The sequence below is a fragment of the Chrysemys picta genome, chromosome 10, assembly GCF_011386835.1.
Source record: "Chrysemys picta bellii isolate R12L10 chromosome 10, ASM1138683v2, whole genome shotgun sequence".
Lineage (NCBI taxonomy): Eukaryota > Metazoa > Chordata > Testudines > Emydidae > Chrysemys > Chrysemys picta.
In genome coordinates, this window is record NC_088800.1 from 86,543,481 (window position 1) to 86,561,086 (window position 17,606).

The 17,606-nt window shown below is 61.6% G+C and overlaps 1 protein-coding gene across 2 annotated transcripts in view; it reads right to left on the reverse strand.

Moving 5' to 3' along the window:
• The window catches only part of LOC101950751 (mucin-5AC-like), a 19,195-nt gene extending 1,589 nt beyond the window's left edge, over positions 1 to 17,606 (reverse strand). The window contains exons 1-10 of one of the 2 annotated variants that reach the window (XM_065560350.1): positions 17,406 to 17,606; positions 16,499 to 16,834; positions 13,395 to 13,499; positions 9,922 to 12,552; positions 9,110 to 9,222; positions 8,850 to 8,908; positions 8,378 to 8,541; positions 7,581 to 7,743; positions 6,980 to 7,171; positions 1,985 to 2,206 (exon numbers count right to left, since the gene is read on the reverse strand). In XM_065560350.1, the coding sequence (XP_065416422.1) occupies positions 1,985 to 2,206; positions 6,980 to 7,171; positions 7,581 to 7,743; positions 8,378 to 8,541; positions 8,850 to 8,908; positions 9,110 to 9,222; positions 9,922 to 12,552; positions 13,395 to 13,499; positions 16,499 to 16,834; positions 17,406 to 17,448 (4,028 nt within the window). In that variant the 5' untranslated portion in view covers positions 17,449 to 17,606. Of the gene's footprint in view, positions 1 to 1,984; positions 2,207 to 6,979; positions 7,172 to 7,580; positions 7,744 to 8,377; positions 8,542 to 8,849; positions 8,909 to 9,109; positions 9,223 to 9,921; positions 12,553 to 13,394; positions 13,500 to 13,845; positions 14,538 to 16,498; positions 16,835 to 17,405 lie in introns of those variants that run through there. The other variant, XM_065560349.1, reaches the window with a different exon arrangement.

The window sequence follows — 17,606 nt, forward strand, 5'->3', positions numbered from 1 at the left end:
ACGCACACACAGCCTGCTGCCTGACATGAGGACAGCGTGAATCATTTGGATGTTTGGCCAGTGAAGTCTCCAGGGGACCAATTGGAGCACGCCATTAAAAATACCCTAGTCCTGGACAGCTGGAGGGTTCTGAACAGATGAATCCAGCACTTCCAAAGTCTAACGGAAGCTCTAGACTTGCAGGTGGCCTACCCCTCTGCATGTATCCCAGGAATGACTGCATGGGGACGGGCAGGGATCAGTTTCACCCATGGGAAATGACGTGGGGCAGAAAGGGATAAAACTAATTCTCAGGCTTTAAAAAACATCACTACTTTTCCCTGGCGGAGACTATTTCAAAGCAGTGACAAAGCAGGCACACGGGTTGATGGAGACCCAGTGTCCGATCTCTCTGCAGCCAGAACCCCCTCAGCAGGGAGAGGGGCTGTTATCTTACAGATAGCAGTTTATTTCTGAAATTGGAAACTTATTTCATTCCTTTTTCCATTCACACCCCTGGAAGCCGATTACACACTTCTGGTTAGTGCCCTGTTGTGAGCTCAAAACAAGCAATAACAGTGGAAAGTTGTTTAAAGCTTGATGGCCTCTTCCCTAAATAAGCCTTTTCTGGCCTGCAGGAGGTATGGGCCCAATGCCAGAGGCAAGGCCAGCTGCTGATCCTTGACACATTTAAATTCTGCCCTTTCCTGTGAGATCTCCCCCACCCCCAAAAACTGCTCAGTGGGGCAGTGGGGGCCGTAGCTCGGCTGACACGGTGCTGCGAGTGAACAGGGGCCTGGAGCTGTCAACTGGAGTTTAAAACCAAACCATGGCCCTGGGTGTCAGATCAACAAATCTCTGCCAAGAAAAAGTATGACTTCTCGAAAACTGCTGCTGAACTCGCTTCCCCCTATGCACATGCTTTGTGAGGGCCCTGCTGTCCCTTTAACCAGAGCCAGCTGGCCTGGCCCAACCCTCCCTCCTTCCTCCCCTGTAGATTCCATAGCAAACACACGGCCTTGACTACATTTAAAAGGTCTGCTGGTAGAGAGACACGGGCAAACCCCTCGGGGAGATGCTACTTAAATACAGCAAAAGTTTTTAAACCAGTTCCCCAAACAATAAGTAATACCAATAAAAGGGTTTTTTAAATTGTATATTTGCAGCTACACTAGGGCATTTGGCAGCACAGAGCTGCCCAGAGGGTGGGGCAATTTGCCCTGGGCCCCACAGGGGCCCTGGCCAAGAATCCCTTTATTAATTTTTACTCGCCCGGCAGCAGTCCGGGTCTTCGGCGGCGGGGGGCCCTTCAGTGCTGCCGAAGACGCGGAGCGAGTGAAGAACCCGCCGCCGCAGACTCAGAGCGCCACCCAGTGAATACAAGCACCGCAGTGGGTGGTGCCTTTTTTTATGTCCACTCCCCCGCTTTGCCCCAGGCCCCCCGAATCCCCTGTTGCAGCCCAGCTGTGTCACTTAAGAGGTGTGATTTGTTTCCATGGGTAACAGACAGACCCCAGCCATCGGCAGGATCAAACCAGGGACCGCTGGAGCTTAGGGCATGAGTCTCTACTCCATGAGCTGCAAGCCAACTGGCTGTTTGCTCCGGCTGTAGCAGACTCCTTTTATCTCTAAGTGGTCTTGGTGCCACTAGATGGGACAGAGCCCCACCCCCAGACGGTGTGTGGGTTACACATGCTCCTAGCTGACATAGCTTTGCTGCCAGAACTTAAGTGCAGCCCAGGCCTTAGTGAAAACCACTATAGTGGTGCAGCTGGAAAGCAGCCATAGGTGAAGGGCTCTTGCATGCTCTGAAATCAACTCATCTCTGCTATTCTAGTCATGTGCTTCTGTCGCCCCTAACATCCCTCAACACTGGCATCCAAGTAAGCTTGTCTCCACTGCAATAGACCATAACAGAGGTAATCCTCGACTCTCCTACGCCTGCTTAAAACGTGCATTTTCCTAAACCAATAATGGAGCAGAACATACTGACGCTCAAAGTTACCTGGGCCTGCACACTGTGCTGATGGGAGTGGTCCGCTGCTGGTAGCTGTCTGCGATCACAGTGTCATCCTTACAGCTGCAACAAGTGTTGTCTAGCATCTGTAAGTGGAGCAGCTCCTCCGAGTTGCTGAAAGCTGGGTTGTCCAAAGAATTAGCAGAGGCGAGCCAAGAGTGAGACCAGTACTGAGCTGACACGTCATCAAGGCGACAAAACCGTCGGTAGCTGCAAGAACAAGGCAGGACTGTACTAGAGCAGTTCCTAAAGCAACGCTCGTGGATTACTGGTACAAGCCAGTCATTTTAGCGCAGGGCCTTAACAGCCGCTCCCATAAGGCAGCTGCACAGGAGAAAGTGAGAACTCTGCCGCCGGCTGTGCTTGGTACTGTTTAAAGTGGTGTCTAGTCCTGGGAGAAAGGGCAGCAAAGGGACGTAAGGGCTTGGCTGCACATCACTCGGCGTGACTGTGAAGCACACGAGCTGTTTCCGACCAAGCCCATGCATGGACATTCTTGTTCTGGAATAAGAGTGCCGTGTTCCTGCTTTCTTAACCCCACTTCCACGTGGGTTAAGCAGAAGCTGGGCAGACAAGCCCGAAGGCGGCTGCATCTACCTGCCAGCCCAGGGGTTCCAGTCTCTGGCACTAGTTTAAAAGGAAAGGGAAGGGCTTTTATCGGCCAGGAGCAGGGTTTAGGCTGCTGCGTGGCCTCCAAACAGTTTGTGAACTGTGCACAATGCTCCCTGCACACCTGTTGGGTTGCAGCTTGGGGTGGTAAGATGCTTATCCCACATCTACTGAGTGAGCAGGCTCTGCCCAGTGTCAATAGACACCCTCCCTCCCCCCACGTCTAATGTGGAGCTAATGATGGGGCCAGGGCCCTAGTTAAAGCCCAAGGAAGTATTTTGAATGACACCCAACAAAGGCAGATCCTTGTGCTGTAACAAGTCCACTGCCATTCAAGCCAGAAACCTCCTGGTGGTTGGTAGTGGGTAGCTCTGCTTGGGCCGGGCAGAAAACCATTCTGTAGCTGAAGGTTTTTTCCAAGCCATTGAAGTAAACATGGGTCAGTGAAAGCTGAACTCTGGGGCCCTAGCACTGCCTGCAGAAACATCTGCCTTTTAACTCCCTCCCCAGCCCCAGTATTCCCCTCTGCTTCCTACAGCCGTGTGTCCTCGCCAGGCACTTTGGCAAGCGTTTCCCCTCTACTCCAAGTCTCACACCCTCTAGCCAGGGGTGGGGCACGGTCTGTAAGGACAAATAACCTCAGATGGCAAGCGGCCTGCTGCTGTTGTGGTTTGTTTCCTTGGGAACAAGTCCCCCCCCCCCCCCCCCCCCCCATTACTGAAGAAGACCAGGCTGGTCAGTGGAGCACTGAGGCATGTCACACTACAGAGAGGGCAGCACTAGCCAACCGGCCTTCGCCAGGCTGTGTACAACACTGACCAATCGCCACAGGCTGGCTCTGCCTTCGGCTGTGCACCAGCAGTGCTGCCGGCTGCGCGGCGAGAGAAACGGGGTTGGTTTGCCTTCCAGCATGGTGGTGATGCCGCACAGCGGGGGCTTTAGAGTGTCTTCTAGCAGCCTGCCTCTTGCTCTTGGGCGGTGGGTCCTAGCCCTTTGCACACGGAGCATGGAGGATTCAGTCCCCTGTTGCCCCCCGAGCCTCACACCTTCCAGCACACGTGCTGGCTCAGAGGCCGGGCCCTGGGACACGCGGGACTTGTTTACGCTGCTGCCCAGGGGTACAAATGTGCTTGCGGGGGGATTAGGGTTGTTAGTGTCACAGAGAGGGGCTCATAAGGATATTTCCACTTGGGGGGAGGGAAAGGTGTTGGCATATACCCCCTGCTGGCCTCCTGCCTGCCCAGACAAGGAGGCTGCGGCCCTGCCCCACCCACACGCTGCAGCCTGCCCAGCTCCCTCGTCACAGGGCGTGAGGCTGGACGTTCCCCCCAGCATCATCCAGCAGCTGCTGCCCCAGCCATCCCCTTGCCCGGGCCTCCAGGTCTGAGGCCAAAGCCGGGGGGTGTTTGAGGTGAGCAGGCCGGGCCGCAGCAGCTCAGCCTTCCTCCATGGGCTGCCCAGAGCTGGCCGCAGGGATCGATGTAACGGCCAGGCCTGTTCCCACCCATTCAGGGCCCCCTGCCCGGGAACGTCACTGGGAGACATTCTTCACGGCTGCTGCTTTGGGTCCACCCCAGAGCGCTGAGGCCCTGCCACTCACAGAAACCCTCCAGCTGCGCTAGCCTCCATCCCGCCCCCCCCCCGGCCATTCTTTTTTTTTAAATGTGCCCATCCCCCTCCTGGATGCACTCACTGGATCACTTGCTGGCAGCTTCAGTTAAAAAATCACTGATTGCCTCCTCTCTGGCGCCAAACCCCGCTCCCCCCATGCTGCCTGGGGAGGGGGCGCACCAACCCAGCGTGGCACTATGCGAGAGCCACGCTGCTGCCTTTCAGGCCATGCTACATCAGAGCCAGAGGTCAGCGGCTTTGGTGCCCTGTCGCCAACCCCACCTAATGCCAGCTGGTGCAGAGACGAACTGCAGGGCAGCGCTACTGGATGGTGGCCGTAGGAGATGCACCTTCATCCCGCCTGCGTTTGCAATGGGGAGGAGGAGGTTTTATATCCCTGCCAAAACTTTATGGGGGTTATTTTATTATTTTTTAATGCTGAATATTTTCATTCTCTCTCGAACACTCCTTTCACTCCTGCTGTGCTCAGGACCTCAATCTCTTGTGCCAGTGAGGTCCACAGGCTCACTATGCGTGGTAGGCCAAGTTGTTCCTTTTTCTTCAGTTTTGAATTTCCCACTCTTGCGTGTCCCTGAACATCCCAGTGACATTCTTTCGTCTGTAAACGTTTGGCATGTCCCTCTGATTCATTTCCTCTCTGAGCTAAAAAAGTCCCCCAGAGCAGCCGGTAGCCAGGCCCCTCTGCACTCCCCCACCACGGCTCAGAAGCCAGGCGACCCCTGGCAATGGCTGATGGACAGCACGTTGGAGCGGTGCAGCCCAGCCCTCGCACGAGGCCCAGAACAATGGCTCCGCTCTCGTTAAGGCCCAAATTCCTCCCGAGCCGGATTTCCGCTGGAGCTTCCGCAGCCTCCTGCTCCTTGCCTGTCCCTAGAAGGGAGCCCTGGGGAGATATCACGCTCACACCGCAGGAAACGAGGCTGGCTGCAGAGGCACCGACTGCACTCAGCCCCCCCATCACCTCGCACTGACCCCTCTGGGCAGCCGAAGCAGGGAGCTAGTTCCAGCAACACCTCAGCCAGACCAGCCATTGTCCTGCCTCAGGGTTCAGCCTCAGCTGAGCGGGGGGCAGAGCCCAGGGCTGGGATAACGGGCCTGTGGGTTGAGACAGAGCTGGGGAGGGGGGCCTGTGGATCAGGCTTGGGGGCAGAGTGGGGCGGCACAGGTGGAACATGGGGGAATAGGGCGCTGCAGGGCAGGATGAGGAGGGAAAGAGGCAGGGCTGGGATAACGGGCCAGTGGGTTGAGACTGAGGGTGGGGCATTGTCAGAGCTGTGTGTAGACACAGGGGCATCTGTGGGTCAGGATGGCGGGGGGAGAGGCAGGACTGGGATACAGGGAGCTGTGGGTCAGGATCGAGGCTCATCAGCAGAGCCACTCGCCCAGGCCCCACTAGGCCGGGCCAGGCCACTCGGTCAGCGAGCCCCAATAGCACATGCTGGTCATGAAGCCTCTTGCGAGGCTCCCCAGCACGCAGCGCTCAGGGTGCCAGTGGAGGGCTGGGAGATCACCCTGAGTGGAGGGGGGCTCGTGCTCCCCTCTTCCCTCCCCAGTCTGGGAACGGCGAGCAGCCCCACAGAGTGTTTGCCTGGGCAGGACTCAGAGCAGGCCCAGCCCCGTTCCCTTGCCCACAATCCTCAAGGTCACCTCAGCGAGGGACACTGGGGACAGGGGCCCGGGAGCTTCCCACACCGTGCCCCAGTCAAAGGGGCGAGTCCGGGACCCCGTCCCCGCCTTCCTGCAACTCCGCAACCAGCTCCCGGCCCAGAGCAGCCACCGTCCAACAGAACAGCCTCAACCCCCCCACGGAGCACCGGGATCGCGCCCATTCTCCAACTGCCCCCCCGAACAACGCTCCAGCAGGGAGCCAACAGCGCAGGCCCTGGCTGGCAGGAGGAGCCGCGCGGAGCCTGGCAAGCAGGCAAAACCTCCGGCACAAACCAGGGGGAACGGGGGGGCGGGAGGGAGCATGCTGGGCAGGGGCAGAGGGAGTCTGTGTACAAGCAGAGGCGAGGTGCCCCACTGGGGGGCAGGAGACGTGGTGTCCGTAGTACTTGGGGACAAGATTCCCTAAGAGTGTCCCAGGTAGGAAGTGGGGGGACAGGTGGGCATAGCACCCTGAAGGGGCAGGAGGGTGCATGGTTCCCCGGGGGCCCTGGGTGCCGAGACCCAGCCTGGGGGGTGCACAGAGGTGTCGGTAGAGGCAGCGCCCCCGGGTGGGGGTACACGGTGTTTCCAGGTGGGTGTGGAAGGCACAGGGAAGTGGCTGGGGGGAGAGGGGGGTCAATGCAGCTGGGGACTCCAGGAAAACACGTGACCGATTAGCCTCGTGAGAACAAAAGCTTCGCCAAGGGCTCAGCAGGGCTGGGGCACGTCCCTCGGTGCCCAGCACAACACTCCCCGCACAGCAGGCACACGGGGCCAGCTGGCTCAGAGGGGATTTCCCAGCCCTGCCCCCAATCCCCAGGAGGCGGCTGGGACTAGCCACTGTCTACCCCAGCGCGTGGGAGCCGGGGGCTCAGGCCAGGTAGAGCCGCAGGGCGACAGCCAGCGCGTGGGGCTGAACCACCCTCCATACTGTGCAGGCTCCCGGCCCCCCAGGAGGGCAAAGGGGACTCAGGCCCCCCTGGCTCTCGCTGAGGGGCACCAGCCTCACATGGCCACCACCAACCCGGGGCCCAAAAGGGGAGAGGCTCCTTAGCGGGCTCCGGCCCTGGGCCCCGCCCGGCCACACTTCCTCACCTGCTTTTGGTCTGATCAACCCTGGCCTCCAGGAGCAGCGCCTTGAACCTCCGGACCACCAGGCAGGCGACGGCAACGCCCAGCAGGGCCACGGTCAGCAGCACCCCACCGGCCACGCCCAGCAGGCTCTGCTGGGTCACCTTGTAATCGCAGCGTGGGCCCATGAACCAGTAGTCACTGCCAGTGGGGCACCTGCAGCAGCACGGGAGACGGTCAGAGGGGCAGGCTCTGCTCCCCAGCACATGGGCCCCAGGTCCCCCTCTTGCCCATTCACTGCCCCTCATCATCCCTCCACGTCACAGTGCCCAGCCATGCCAGACCCTCGGGGCTCCCCTCCCTGCTGCTGTTGGGGGCCAGCCAGGGAGGATGCAGTCTGGGACACTGGGTGCGCAGGGCATCGGGAGCTGGGCAGAGGGCGGTGCCTGCCCACGGACTCTCACCCCAGCAGTGACTGAGAGCCCCCGTTATTCACGTCAGGCTCCTCCACACTGGGGCCCAGACCAGAATCTCGTTTCTTCTCCACGCACTGCCGTGGGGTGCCCTACCCCAGCCTAGCGCGTGCTGGGCCCTGAGAGGGGGCTGCCCCCAGCGTGATACTCACTGGCACACGGGCTCGTGGTCACGCGGGTGCGTGCAGATGCCGTGGTTTCTGCAGTAGTCTCTGTGGCACACGGACGTGCAGCTGGCATTGCCGGCCCCACTGCTGATGCACTCAAAGCCGGCGTGGCACGAGAAGAGCACCGTGCACAGGTCCAGCTGCCTCTCTGCAGACAGACACACAGTCTAGAGAGCTGCAACACCCTGCCCCCAACCCCCACCTCCCCAGAGGAGCCAGAGGGCACAGAGCCAGCCCCCCTGGGCTCGGCTTCTCTCTCTGCCACAGGCTCGCCAAGACGCTGGGGAAGCCCCTTTCCTCCACCAGGCCCACCTGCACGGGGGGCACTCTGCTCTGCGAGGAGCTGCTAGCGAAGCATCAGCGCGAGAGAGCAGCTTCCCCCAGAACGCGGCCGCAGAAACGGCCCCTGCTCGCCCCAGCAAGGCCATGGCGCTCCCTGCCTGCGCCCGCAGCCCTGCAGAGCCAGCCTGGCTGCATGGGGAGGGGAAGAGGGGGGGCAGCCAGCAGGTCTGGGGCACAACACGCACTGCCTGCGAGGTCCCCAGGGCAGCTCCCAGAATGAGAAGCCATTCCATTGTGCACAGTGCTGAAGGGATGGTGAGGGCCTGGAGGGTGCAAGGGGCTGCAGTTGGGGGTGGGGCACACCACAATTGGCGGGGGAGGGGAGCACACGGAGCCATGGCAGGAGGGCTGGGGGGGAAGACACAGAAGCCAGTGAAGCCCCATGCCCAGGCCTTGGCAGCAACTCTATGCCCTGCTGCCACGCGCCCCGAGCGACTCACCCAGGACCACGTTCCACAGCACGGGGGCACTGGCGACGTGGAGACCCGAGCGGGTGGCGCCCGACAGCACCGTCCGGTTTAAAAGGGCTCCCAAGCCCTGCACCTGCCCATGCAGCCGCTCCACAGCGAAGAGGGCATCGTATTCCAGCACCACGCTGCCTCTCCTGGGGCAGGAGCCAGAGAGACGGGTCAGAGCCAAGCCTCGGGAGCAGCCGGTCCCTAGCCGAGCAAGGGGGGGGCTGCACTGCCTCCCAGCTACCCCTGCTCCTCCACCAGCTGCAGGATCAGAGTCTGACCGGGGGGGGGGGGTGCAGGGGACGCCACGGGCTCTGACCCAAAGTCACAACAGTGTGACGGCAACACAGGACAAGCCGAAGCCCGAGCTGTGCACTTCCCTCTCCCCACCCTTGCGGGGGTTGCTGCCCGGACCCCTGCTCACGGACAGGAGCTGGGCTGCCGGGCACGCTCCTACCTGATCCGCGTCACTTCCAGGCGCTGGAATCCCGGCACAGCCGCGAAGAGGGGCGCCACCTGTGCACGGAAACAGGGAGGAGGTGCTTTGTGACGAGATAATTGGCCCCAGCTGCAGGGGACCCCGGTGTCTGAGCCCACAGCCTCCTATGGCGATGGTCACTGGGCAGCGTGCTCCCTGCCCTGCCGCACTACCGCCATTAACCGCCAGGTCAGCGCCCATGCGACAGCCCCGCCCGCCCCAGCGCCCCCCGGACTCACCGTCTCATTGAAACGCTGCACCAGCCTGCGATGCGCATGCGACGCGGGAATCTGGAAGGCGCTAACGAATTCCATCTCCAGCGCGAGTTCACAGGGCACGCGGAGAAGGGTCGCTGTGAGACGAGACACCATCGGGGAAACGGTTACTGCTCCGTGCTCAGCCCACGCCCCGGCCAGCCCTGCATAGGAGCAGCGCCCCGGTTCAGGCTGGCACCAAACACCGAGCTTGGGACAACGGGGAGGGAAGACGTGGGGAAGCGATGGAGAGCGCGGCGCAGGCGCCCGGGCATGGAGCCAGGACGCACAGCGAGTCAGCAGAGCTGTGCCAGGGCTGCACTCACCCCAAAGGCCTCGTGAGCTCCAGACCCCTATTTGCTGCAAGAGGGGCTGTCCCAGCTGGACCCTGAGGGATCCCCGTGGACAGCCGGAGTGTGCCCTCGGCATGGCTCAGCACCACTGGGAGCAAACACCCGTGCCCTGCTCTGGGGTCGCCTCACACGGCAGAACCACATCCCCGAGTGGGCACCATGGCACGATTGCAGCGGGGGCCTGAGCAGCATGGCACGGGGGGAGCTCCCAGCAGAGGGCTGACATGGTGTCAGGGGCACTGGCCTGACTGGCCCAGGGCCCCACACTGGCTGTGCCTGGGCCAGAGAACCCGCTACCCCATTCATCCAGCTTTCCCAGTATGCTGCATTTGGACTGCACCAGCTGCACCCCTGACTGCACGCGACACCCCGTCCCTCTCCCCCGCGGGACGTCCCTGCCCAGACAGCAGCGCAGAAATCCAGGGGAGGCTCTGCCCGACTGACCTTTGAGAAGAGGGGGCTGGTCTTCCACAACGAACACGCTCTGTGCCCTGCCACGGGCACCCTTGGTGGTGACAGGCGGCGGCTGCCCATCGGTCATCGCTGCCCTGAGCCGCGTGCTGGCGAAGGAGACATTCATCCTGGCACTGCTCACGGGATCCGTAACCTCTGCACCCCATGCCCTTGGGGTGGCTGCCAGCGGGGGCCAGGGACTCCTGCTGCCAGCTGGGGACCCAGCGCTCTCAGAGGTTAGTAGCAGCTCTGGGATGGGGGGCGTGGGGCTGAACAGGGCCCCGGTGCTGCTGCTCGGAAAGCTCCCCCCAGCCCCGCTCGGGGGTGTTGCATCAGTGGCTTGGCTGGAATTCCCCGGTTCAGACCCAGCCTGCGCAGCCCAGGCTGGGGGGGCCGTTGCCCGCTGGCCCAGCCTCTCGGTCCCTCCCCTCCAGCTTGCAGATGCCCACGAGGACGTTGCCACTGTGGCATTAGTGGTCGCCGTGTCCCACGATGGAGACGGGGTGGTGGCCAAGCTGAGCTCTGCGAGTCCCAGGGCAGCAGACCCCGAAACATCCTTCTCTAAGGGGAATGGGGAACTCAGCCCAGCCCTGGGGGGGTCAAGGGGCGCTGTCGGGCTGAGCGCTGTGGAACCTCTCTGCAGAGTGGCTGCCGGTGTCTCCACTCCAGCAGGCTGGCTGGCTGGCGGAGGCTGAAAGCCCAGAGGAGTGATGGCTCGCATGGTGCCAGAGCCATAGGGCACGGCTTCCCCACTGGAGGCTCCCGGGAACACTCCCTCCTGAGACGTCACTGCCCCGACTGGGGCAGGAGCCAGGGAGAGCTGCTTGGCCCCGGGAGTGTGGGCGACAGGAGGCTGGGAGGATGTGCCCACAGACACAGCCGTACCGGGCACGGCTGGGACCGTGCTGCGGGGCTCCCCTGTGCCAGGCACTCGAGACCTCTCAGCAGGAGTTTCGGGGAGCCAGGCGAGAGTCCGGAAGTCACTCGATAGCCGCTCCAGGGCTGGGGCTGCTGTTGACGAGCTGGGCTCTGGGGCGCGCTCACTGAGACCTCCGTTCTCCTGGCCAGGAGCTGTGGGGTGAGAGACATCGGCCCCCGTGCTGAGCTGCTCAGCTGGCGCTGGGGGCTGGGCCGAGCCAGGGGATGGGGCAGGTGCTGTGAGGTGGCCCAATGGCCTTGGGGTCCCAGCATAGGCACTTGGCGTCCTGTCTGGGGAAGCCCCGGGGAGTGACTCGGCCCAGGACGCTGCCCGAAGGTCCCCCTCTGTGCGCGCCTCACTGGAGAGAGACAAGTCCATGTTTTCTGGGACTCCATCGACACCTCTGCGCCCTGGGGACTCCTCAGAGCCAGCCTCCACCAGCGTATGGCCCAGGCCCTCCCCAGGCCTGGGGCTTCCCAGGGGCACCATGCGATGGGTGCTGGAATGGAGTCCTGGAGCAGAGCCAGCTGTTGTGGCGAGCGGCTCTGTCAGGCCGCTGTCTGGGGTGCGCACTGGGGTCCCGCTGGTCTCTGGGGCTGGCTTAGCTTTGCCCCCCGGCCGCCAGGTCAGACTCTCCCGGCCGTCTGGCCGCAGAGCAGGTGTCTGGCTGGTTTCCAGAGAGTCGCCCGGTGTGGAGGCTGCAGCGTGCATGGTGAGCTCCGTCTGTCCTTGCAGCAGGGTGCCAGAGCCCTCCGTGGGGCTCCGCAGCCTGGCTCCTAGGCCCAGGTCAGTGAAGTCCAACTCCGCAGTAACGGCAGCTTCCCTGTGTGCCGTCCCCAGCCCCCGCATCCCTCCTCCAAAGTGGGCCCCATTGTCCCCTGTGCTTGCCCCAGGAGCAGGGCTGGCCACGGGCGCGGAGGTCACTGGCGTCTGTGAGCCCGCAGCACTGCCCCGGCTGGTCTCCGCCCTGGCTTTACTCAGGGCGAGAGCAACATCCGGCGTTTCCATGCTCCACGGCTCCGGGTCCGAGGGCCCTGTCGTGAGCGCGCTCTCTCCACTGGGGTACACTGGCTCCGTTACTGCGGAGGTGCTGGAAGGTGCCTGGTCCCATGAAGCCGTCTCGCGGGCGGCAGAGCCAGGAAACACCGTGGGTGACACTATATCGGAGCTGCTGCCCCCCAGGGAAGTGAGATCTTTTGCCCTCAGGTTTCCCAGAGGGACTGTCCCAGGGAGAGGCACCGACGTGGGATTTGCTGCCTTGAACTGTGACGCTGCAGAGAACCAGGGGCTGCCGGTGCTTCCAGCCGGCGTCCCCTTTCCTGCAGCAGACGGGCGCATACGCACTCCCGGGTCGCGGGCTTTGTCCCCGTGCTCAGCAGCTGCTGTAGTGGCCGGTGGCTCCACACGCTCAGCGGTGGCTCCCTCCTGAGCCAGGGGCCCGTTCCTCCGCCTGCCCAGCCACGCCCCTCGGGGCACGGGGGCAGCGTTACTCAGCGCCTCTCCGGGGCTCTCTGCAGTGCCGGCAGGCCAGGCCGCAGGGCTCTGGTGGGGAGCAAGGCTAGGGCGAGTGCCCGGGGCCGCGGTGCTGGGGCTGCGGAGACGCTCGGCAGCTCCAGATAACACAGCCCCCCTCAGCTTCACCGTGGCCTCTCGTGACGCCACCTGCCCAACACCTTCCCGCAGAGACTCCAGGGCATCCACACCTGAGTGGAGAGAGGCAACGACGGGGAGACAGTTGAGGCAGAGCTATGAGCCCAAGGGGGACTGAAATGCTTTTACTAGCCCCAGGCTTGGAGTCAGGACTCCTGGGTTCTCAGCCTGCCCCCGGCCTGAGAGTGACTCGCTGCGACACCTGGGGCAAGGCAATTCCCCTCTCTGTAAGGTGGGGACTCAGGCCTGGCCCCACCTCCCGGGGCACACGGGATGAGTCGCTGGGGAAGGTCTGCAGAGCGCAGCTTCCACGGGCTGGAAATGTTCCATACTCCGCTCGGCCACACGGCCCCTGAGTGCAGCGAGGGGCACAGAGCAGGGCAGGCCGGGGAGCCGGGAAGGTCTGAGCTGCGAACGCTGAGTCAGGCTATGCCAGTGCTGCGTTCCCCATCTCCCAGCGGGGCTGAGTCCAGAGAGAGCAGAACCCAGCGATGCCCCATATACCCAGGAGGGAGCTGGATCTCACCATGGCCATACAGCCCTACAGCTCTCTGGGCCTCAGCTCCGGGATAGGGGCGAGGAACAGGAGAAAACCCAGCCCCAGCCCAGGGGCCTCTGCACACTCTGCCTGGGCCCCGGTCAGGAGACGAACCCGGCCGAGAGGTGGGAAATGCACATGGAAAGGCCGGACCAGCCTTTCGGGCTGGCTGACTGACACGACTAGCATGAGGTAGGGTGGGGTGACTGGAGGGAGCATCCAACCCCCTCCCAGGGAGAGCGGGACCATCTCCCCCAGCTCCAGGGGTGAGAATAAGGTTCCCTAGAATCAGAACCCGCCTGGCTCCCTGCGACTTCCCCCCCGTCCCATCACCTAGCGCCTAGGCAGAGCCTTTACCTGTCCGGCAGCGTTCCCCCGTTGAGTTCCCAGGGCAGAGACAGGTCTGTGCCGATCCCACCACGGAGCAGCAAAGGGCCAGCCGAGCACACCAATCCACAACCACTGGGAGGAGAGAGAGAGCGGGCACAGCTCATACCCTGGGTCCCCTCCCGCGAGACAGCGCAGAGAGCTCTGCACCCAGCTGCATGTGTAACAGCCCAGGATGCGCCGGAGGCAGGCCAGGTAACACACACCAGCCCGTCAGAGGCAGTGCTGGCCGACGTGCCCCACATGATGGCTCCCCAGCGCGGTGTCTCGGCCTGCCAGGCTCTGAGGGGCACTCCCCCAAGCAGGGCTGGCCAGGATGTGGGCCATGCAAGCGCTCAAGTGCCTTCCTTTTAATAACCAAACAAGCAGGCCACGATGGGGCCTGGGACACCAGAGTGACAAGGGGGACTCACACACTCACCTCCCCGACCGAGACCCGACAAGCTCCCGATGTCGAAACGCTGACGGGCATGGGACGCGGGACGGGCGCTGCCTCTCTGGCTGAGACAGACAAAACCCAACCCGCGTGTATTGTTCACACGCCGCAGAGCGCGCTGCGGTATTTGCCACATGGAGAGCGCTGCATAAAGGCCTCGTCTCCCAAGCCTCAAAAAGTACTCGCATTGGCCAATTATTAACAAGCCCTCCCCTGCCAAAGCCCAAATCTCCAAGAGAACAAAGCCAAGCCAAGCTGGGTGTCCCCACCTACCCCCAGCCCAGAGCAGCCGCATTGCTATGGCGATGGGTCTGGGGTGCGGTCTGGAGGATGATATAAGCACTAGTGGTCCTGGCAAGGAGACACGTTCGCTGTGGCCGGGAGCAGACTCTGGCCAAGCGCCTCTCAGCACCGGAAGGAACAAGGGGCATGACCGAGGAAAGGCCCGAGTGCACCCTGCCTCGTGACCCAGCTGGGGGGGCGGGGGGGCAGCTTTGACTAGGGACTGCAACAGGAATCCAGAGCCAGGCAGCGCTAGTGGGGAGGGCGATGCAGCTCCCCACACTGAAATCATGCTGCAGCAGGAGAGACCTGGGTGGCAACATGCTCTGGATGCAATAATGCTCAGTGCAGCCGTTCCCAAGCTGGGGGTCGCACCCCAAAACGAGGCTGCTGGGCCATTCAAATGTTTCCATTTTCCTCTCAAGCAATCCAAGCGCTTTCAAGTGCCGCCCCCTCATCCTGGCCAATGGGAAGCAATTCCCGAATTCGCACCGCCCCAGCGCCAGCTCATTAGCCTTTGCCAGTATCTTGGGTCACCTGTCTTCTGTTGGGCACAAGCAACACGAGTGTTGGTCTGGCTTCACTGGCGCACTCCCGTCACCCCACGGGGGTAAAACCAGACACCGGCACTGGTGCTGGCAGGACTGGGGCGCTGGTTTGTTCTACCTGCAAGGCTTTCCTAATTCAAGTTCTGCCCGGGGCTGTGACAGATTCCAGCTCAAAGGAGGTGACGATTGTGCAGTCTGAGCCAAGCATTGGCAGTGAGCACACTATCAGCATTAGATAAATACAGAAGAATATCGTTGTACAATGGCCAGAATAGCCCCCTGGTCTCTCTCTGTTTTCCTAACTACTTCATTTCTGCAAACCCAAGACCCCTCCCCCGGCTCTCACCACCCCAGCAGCTCAGGGCGTTTCTTTGCCCAAAAACCAATCGAGCCCTTTTTCAATGTGCAAAAAGTCCTTTTTCTGTCGCTCCTTTGCTTTATGCAACCAGTCACTTGGGAATTTAACTCTTTGCAGCATCTGGTTTCATAGAAAGCCATTTCCTGTGAAAGGAAAACCTGAGGCTTGGTTCAAAATCCAGCTGGAACTCACCAAAACTACCATGAATAAATAACAGAAACCTCTGAACCCAAACTCCTGCGTTACCTGAATGTAGGTCACATGGTGGGGATAGCCTCACTGACACAGAACACTCCCATTTATCCAAATAAACTCCATGTCCCCCATTTCATTCAGATAACGAGCTAACGCGCCCATGTAACACACACACAAATGATACAATCGCACCATACAAAAGATGGGGCCTAGATCACCTGATGAGTGCAGGCTATACGCCTATTCGCTCACAGGGCATCACGGGAAGCATGTCTGTGACAGCATTTTGCACAGCCCATGTGCATAGCTCAAGCCAAAGCAGACACACTGATTGACATTTACTGCAATGAAAGTCAGCGTCCGTATTTCCCAAACACACCAAATAAAAGCAGGGACTTTCGGCACGAGTCTGCAACAATTTTTCTCAGAAACAACAGGAATCAGACACTCTCCCTGGGGACAGATTACAGGAAATTTTCTCTCAGGGCAAATAATCTCTCCCTGGGCATATAAGTGCCTTTTGCAGCATTTCTTGCCATTTCCTCTGAAGCATGTGGTACTGGCCACTGCCAGAAGCAAGATACCAGGATAGGTGGAGTGCGGGTCTATGCTATTATTATTTAGCCTGTGAAAGGACAGAGCTGAAATCTAACATGAAACCCCCAGGCTACAATTTAAAAACAGCAGAGAATGTTCTTTTTAAGTCAATTCCTTCTCCCCATGCACACAGTCTAGCAGACTGCATGCAGCACAGGCTTCACTATAGGTCAGGCTTTGTCTACACAAAGAAAGTTGCACCAGTTTAAGTCACACTGGTTTGTAAATGGTTTTAGTTAAACCAGTCCATATCCCTCTGGGCGTTCCCTTATTGCTGTTTAAGGGTGACTTGTGCTGGTTAGTTTAAACCGAAGCCTAAACAGAGAGAAACCTGATTTAAACCGGAATAAGTGTCCACATGGCCTTTGGCACTGGTTTACCTAAGTCAGCTTTAAAATCACACCCAGCTAAACCAGTGCAGCGTTCTGCATTCACCTCCCTCTTGTCCATAATCACAAAGCACCTGCCTCCCCACTAGCACCACACCCCCACAGTGACATTCACTCTTGCCACTAACCCCGTTTTACACCCTTGCTGTAGCCGGTTTGCTCCTCAGGGCAGGGACTGGCATTGCGGTGCCTTGCACATGCTCGGCCTGGGTGCAGTAGAAAGGTCGGGCCAAGTGGAAACGGCTCCAGAGTCTCTGAATGGTTCTTACCCCAGTAAGTGAAAGTGAGACTGGAATCCAGGCTCCCTCTGATCACGGTTCTGCCCTGTCCCTTCAGAAGAAAGCTGTGGGCAATGTCCACGGGCCCCTCCCTGCCGGCCCCTTCCCCTTCAAAGCGCACACTGAGGTTGGGATGAGCAGCCGCCTCCGGGGCTTTGATTTCCAGGCGTACTTCCTCGGAGGGCAGCGCTGCTATCACCCAGGTGCAGGTTCTGGTGGGTGCCGGAGGGCCCTTGGCTGCTGGTAAGTGGATGGTCCCATTAGCTGCTCTGGTCACGTCTATGACGCCTCCACAGCTCTCACGGTCCTCCAAAGAGCCGGCACCCCCTAGAAGCGAAAATCAAGTCTTGGTCAAAGGCTTCTGGCTCCCGGGGGGCACCACCCATGGGTGCCAGCCGCCCCCTCGCTGCGGGAGCATCCCCCGGACCAGGCTCCCGGGGGGGCACCACCCATGGGTGCCAGCCGCCCCCTCGCTGCAGGAGCATCCCCCGGACCAGGCTCCCGGGGGGGCACCACCCATGGGTGCCAGCCGCCCCCTCGCTGCAGGAGCATCCCCCGGACCAGGCTCCCGGGGGGCACCACCCATGGGTGCCAGCCGCCCCCTCGCTGCGGGAGCATCCCCCGGACCAGGCTCCCGGGGGGGCACCACCCATGGGTGCCAGCCACCCCCTCGCTGCAGGAGCATCCCCCGGACCAGGCTCCCAGAGGGCACCACCCATGGGTGCCAGCCACCCCCTCGCTGCGGGAGCATCCCCCGGACCAAGCCGCCCTGCAGAGGCGGGGCCGGGCCGGGCCCCGAGCTGAGCCCCCCGCAGCCCTGCGAGCCCCACGCCCCGGGCCGAGCAGCAGCCCGGCCGGGGGGGCGAGCGACGGTCCCCGGAGCCGGCCCGGCTCTCACCCGCCGCGCCCAGCAGCGCCAGGAGCGGGAGGAGGCTGCCCATGCTGCCCGCGGGCGGAGCGCTCGGCGCCGGCTGCCGGGAGCGCGGAGGCGGCCGCTGCCTGGAGCCGGCGGCAGGAAACCCCCCGCCCTGGCCCTGGCCCTGGCCCCCCGCCGCGGCGGCACCGGGCACGGAACCGCGGACACAGCGCAGCCCCCCCG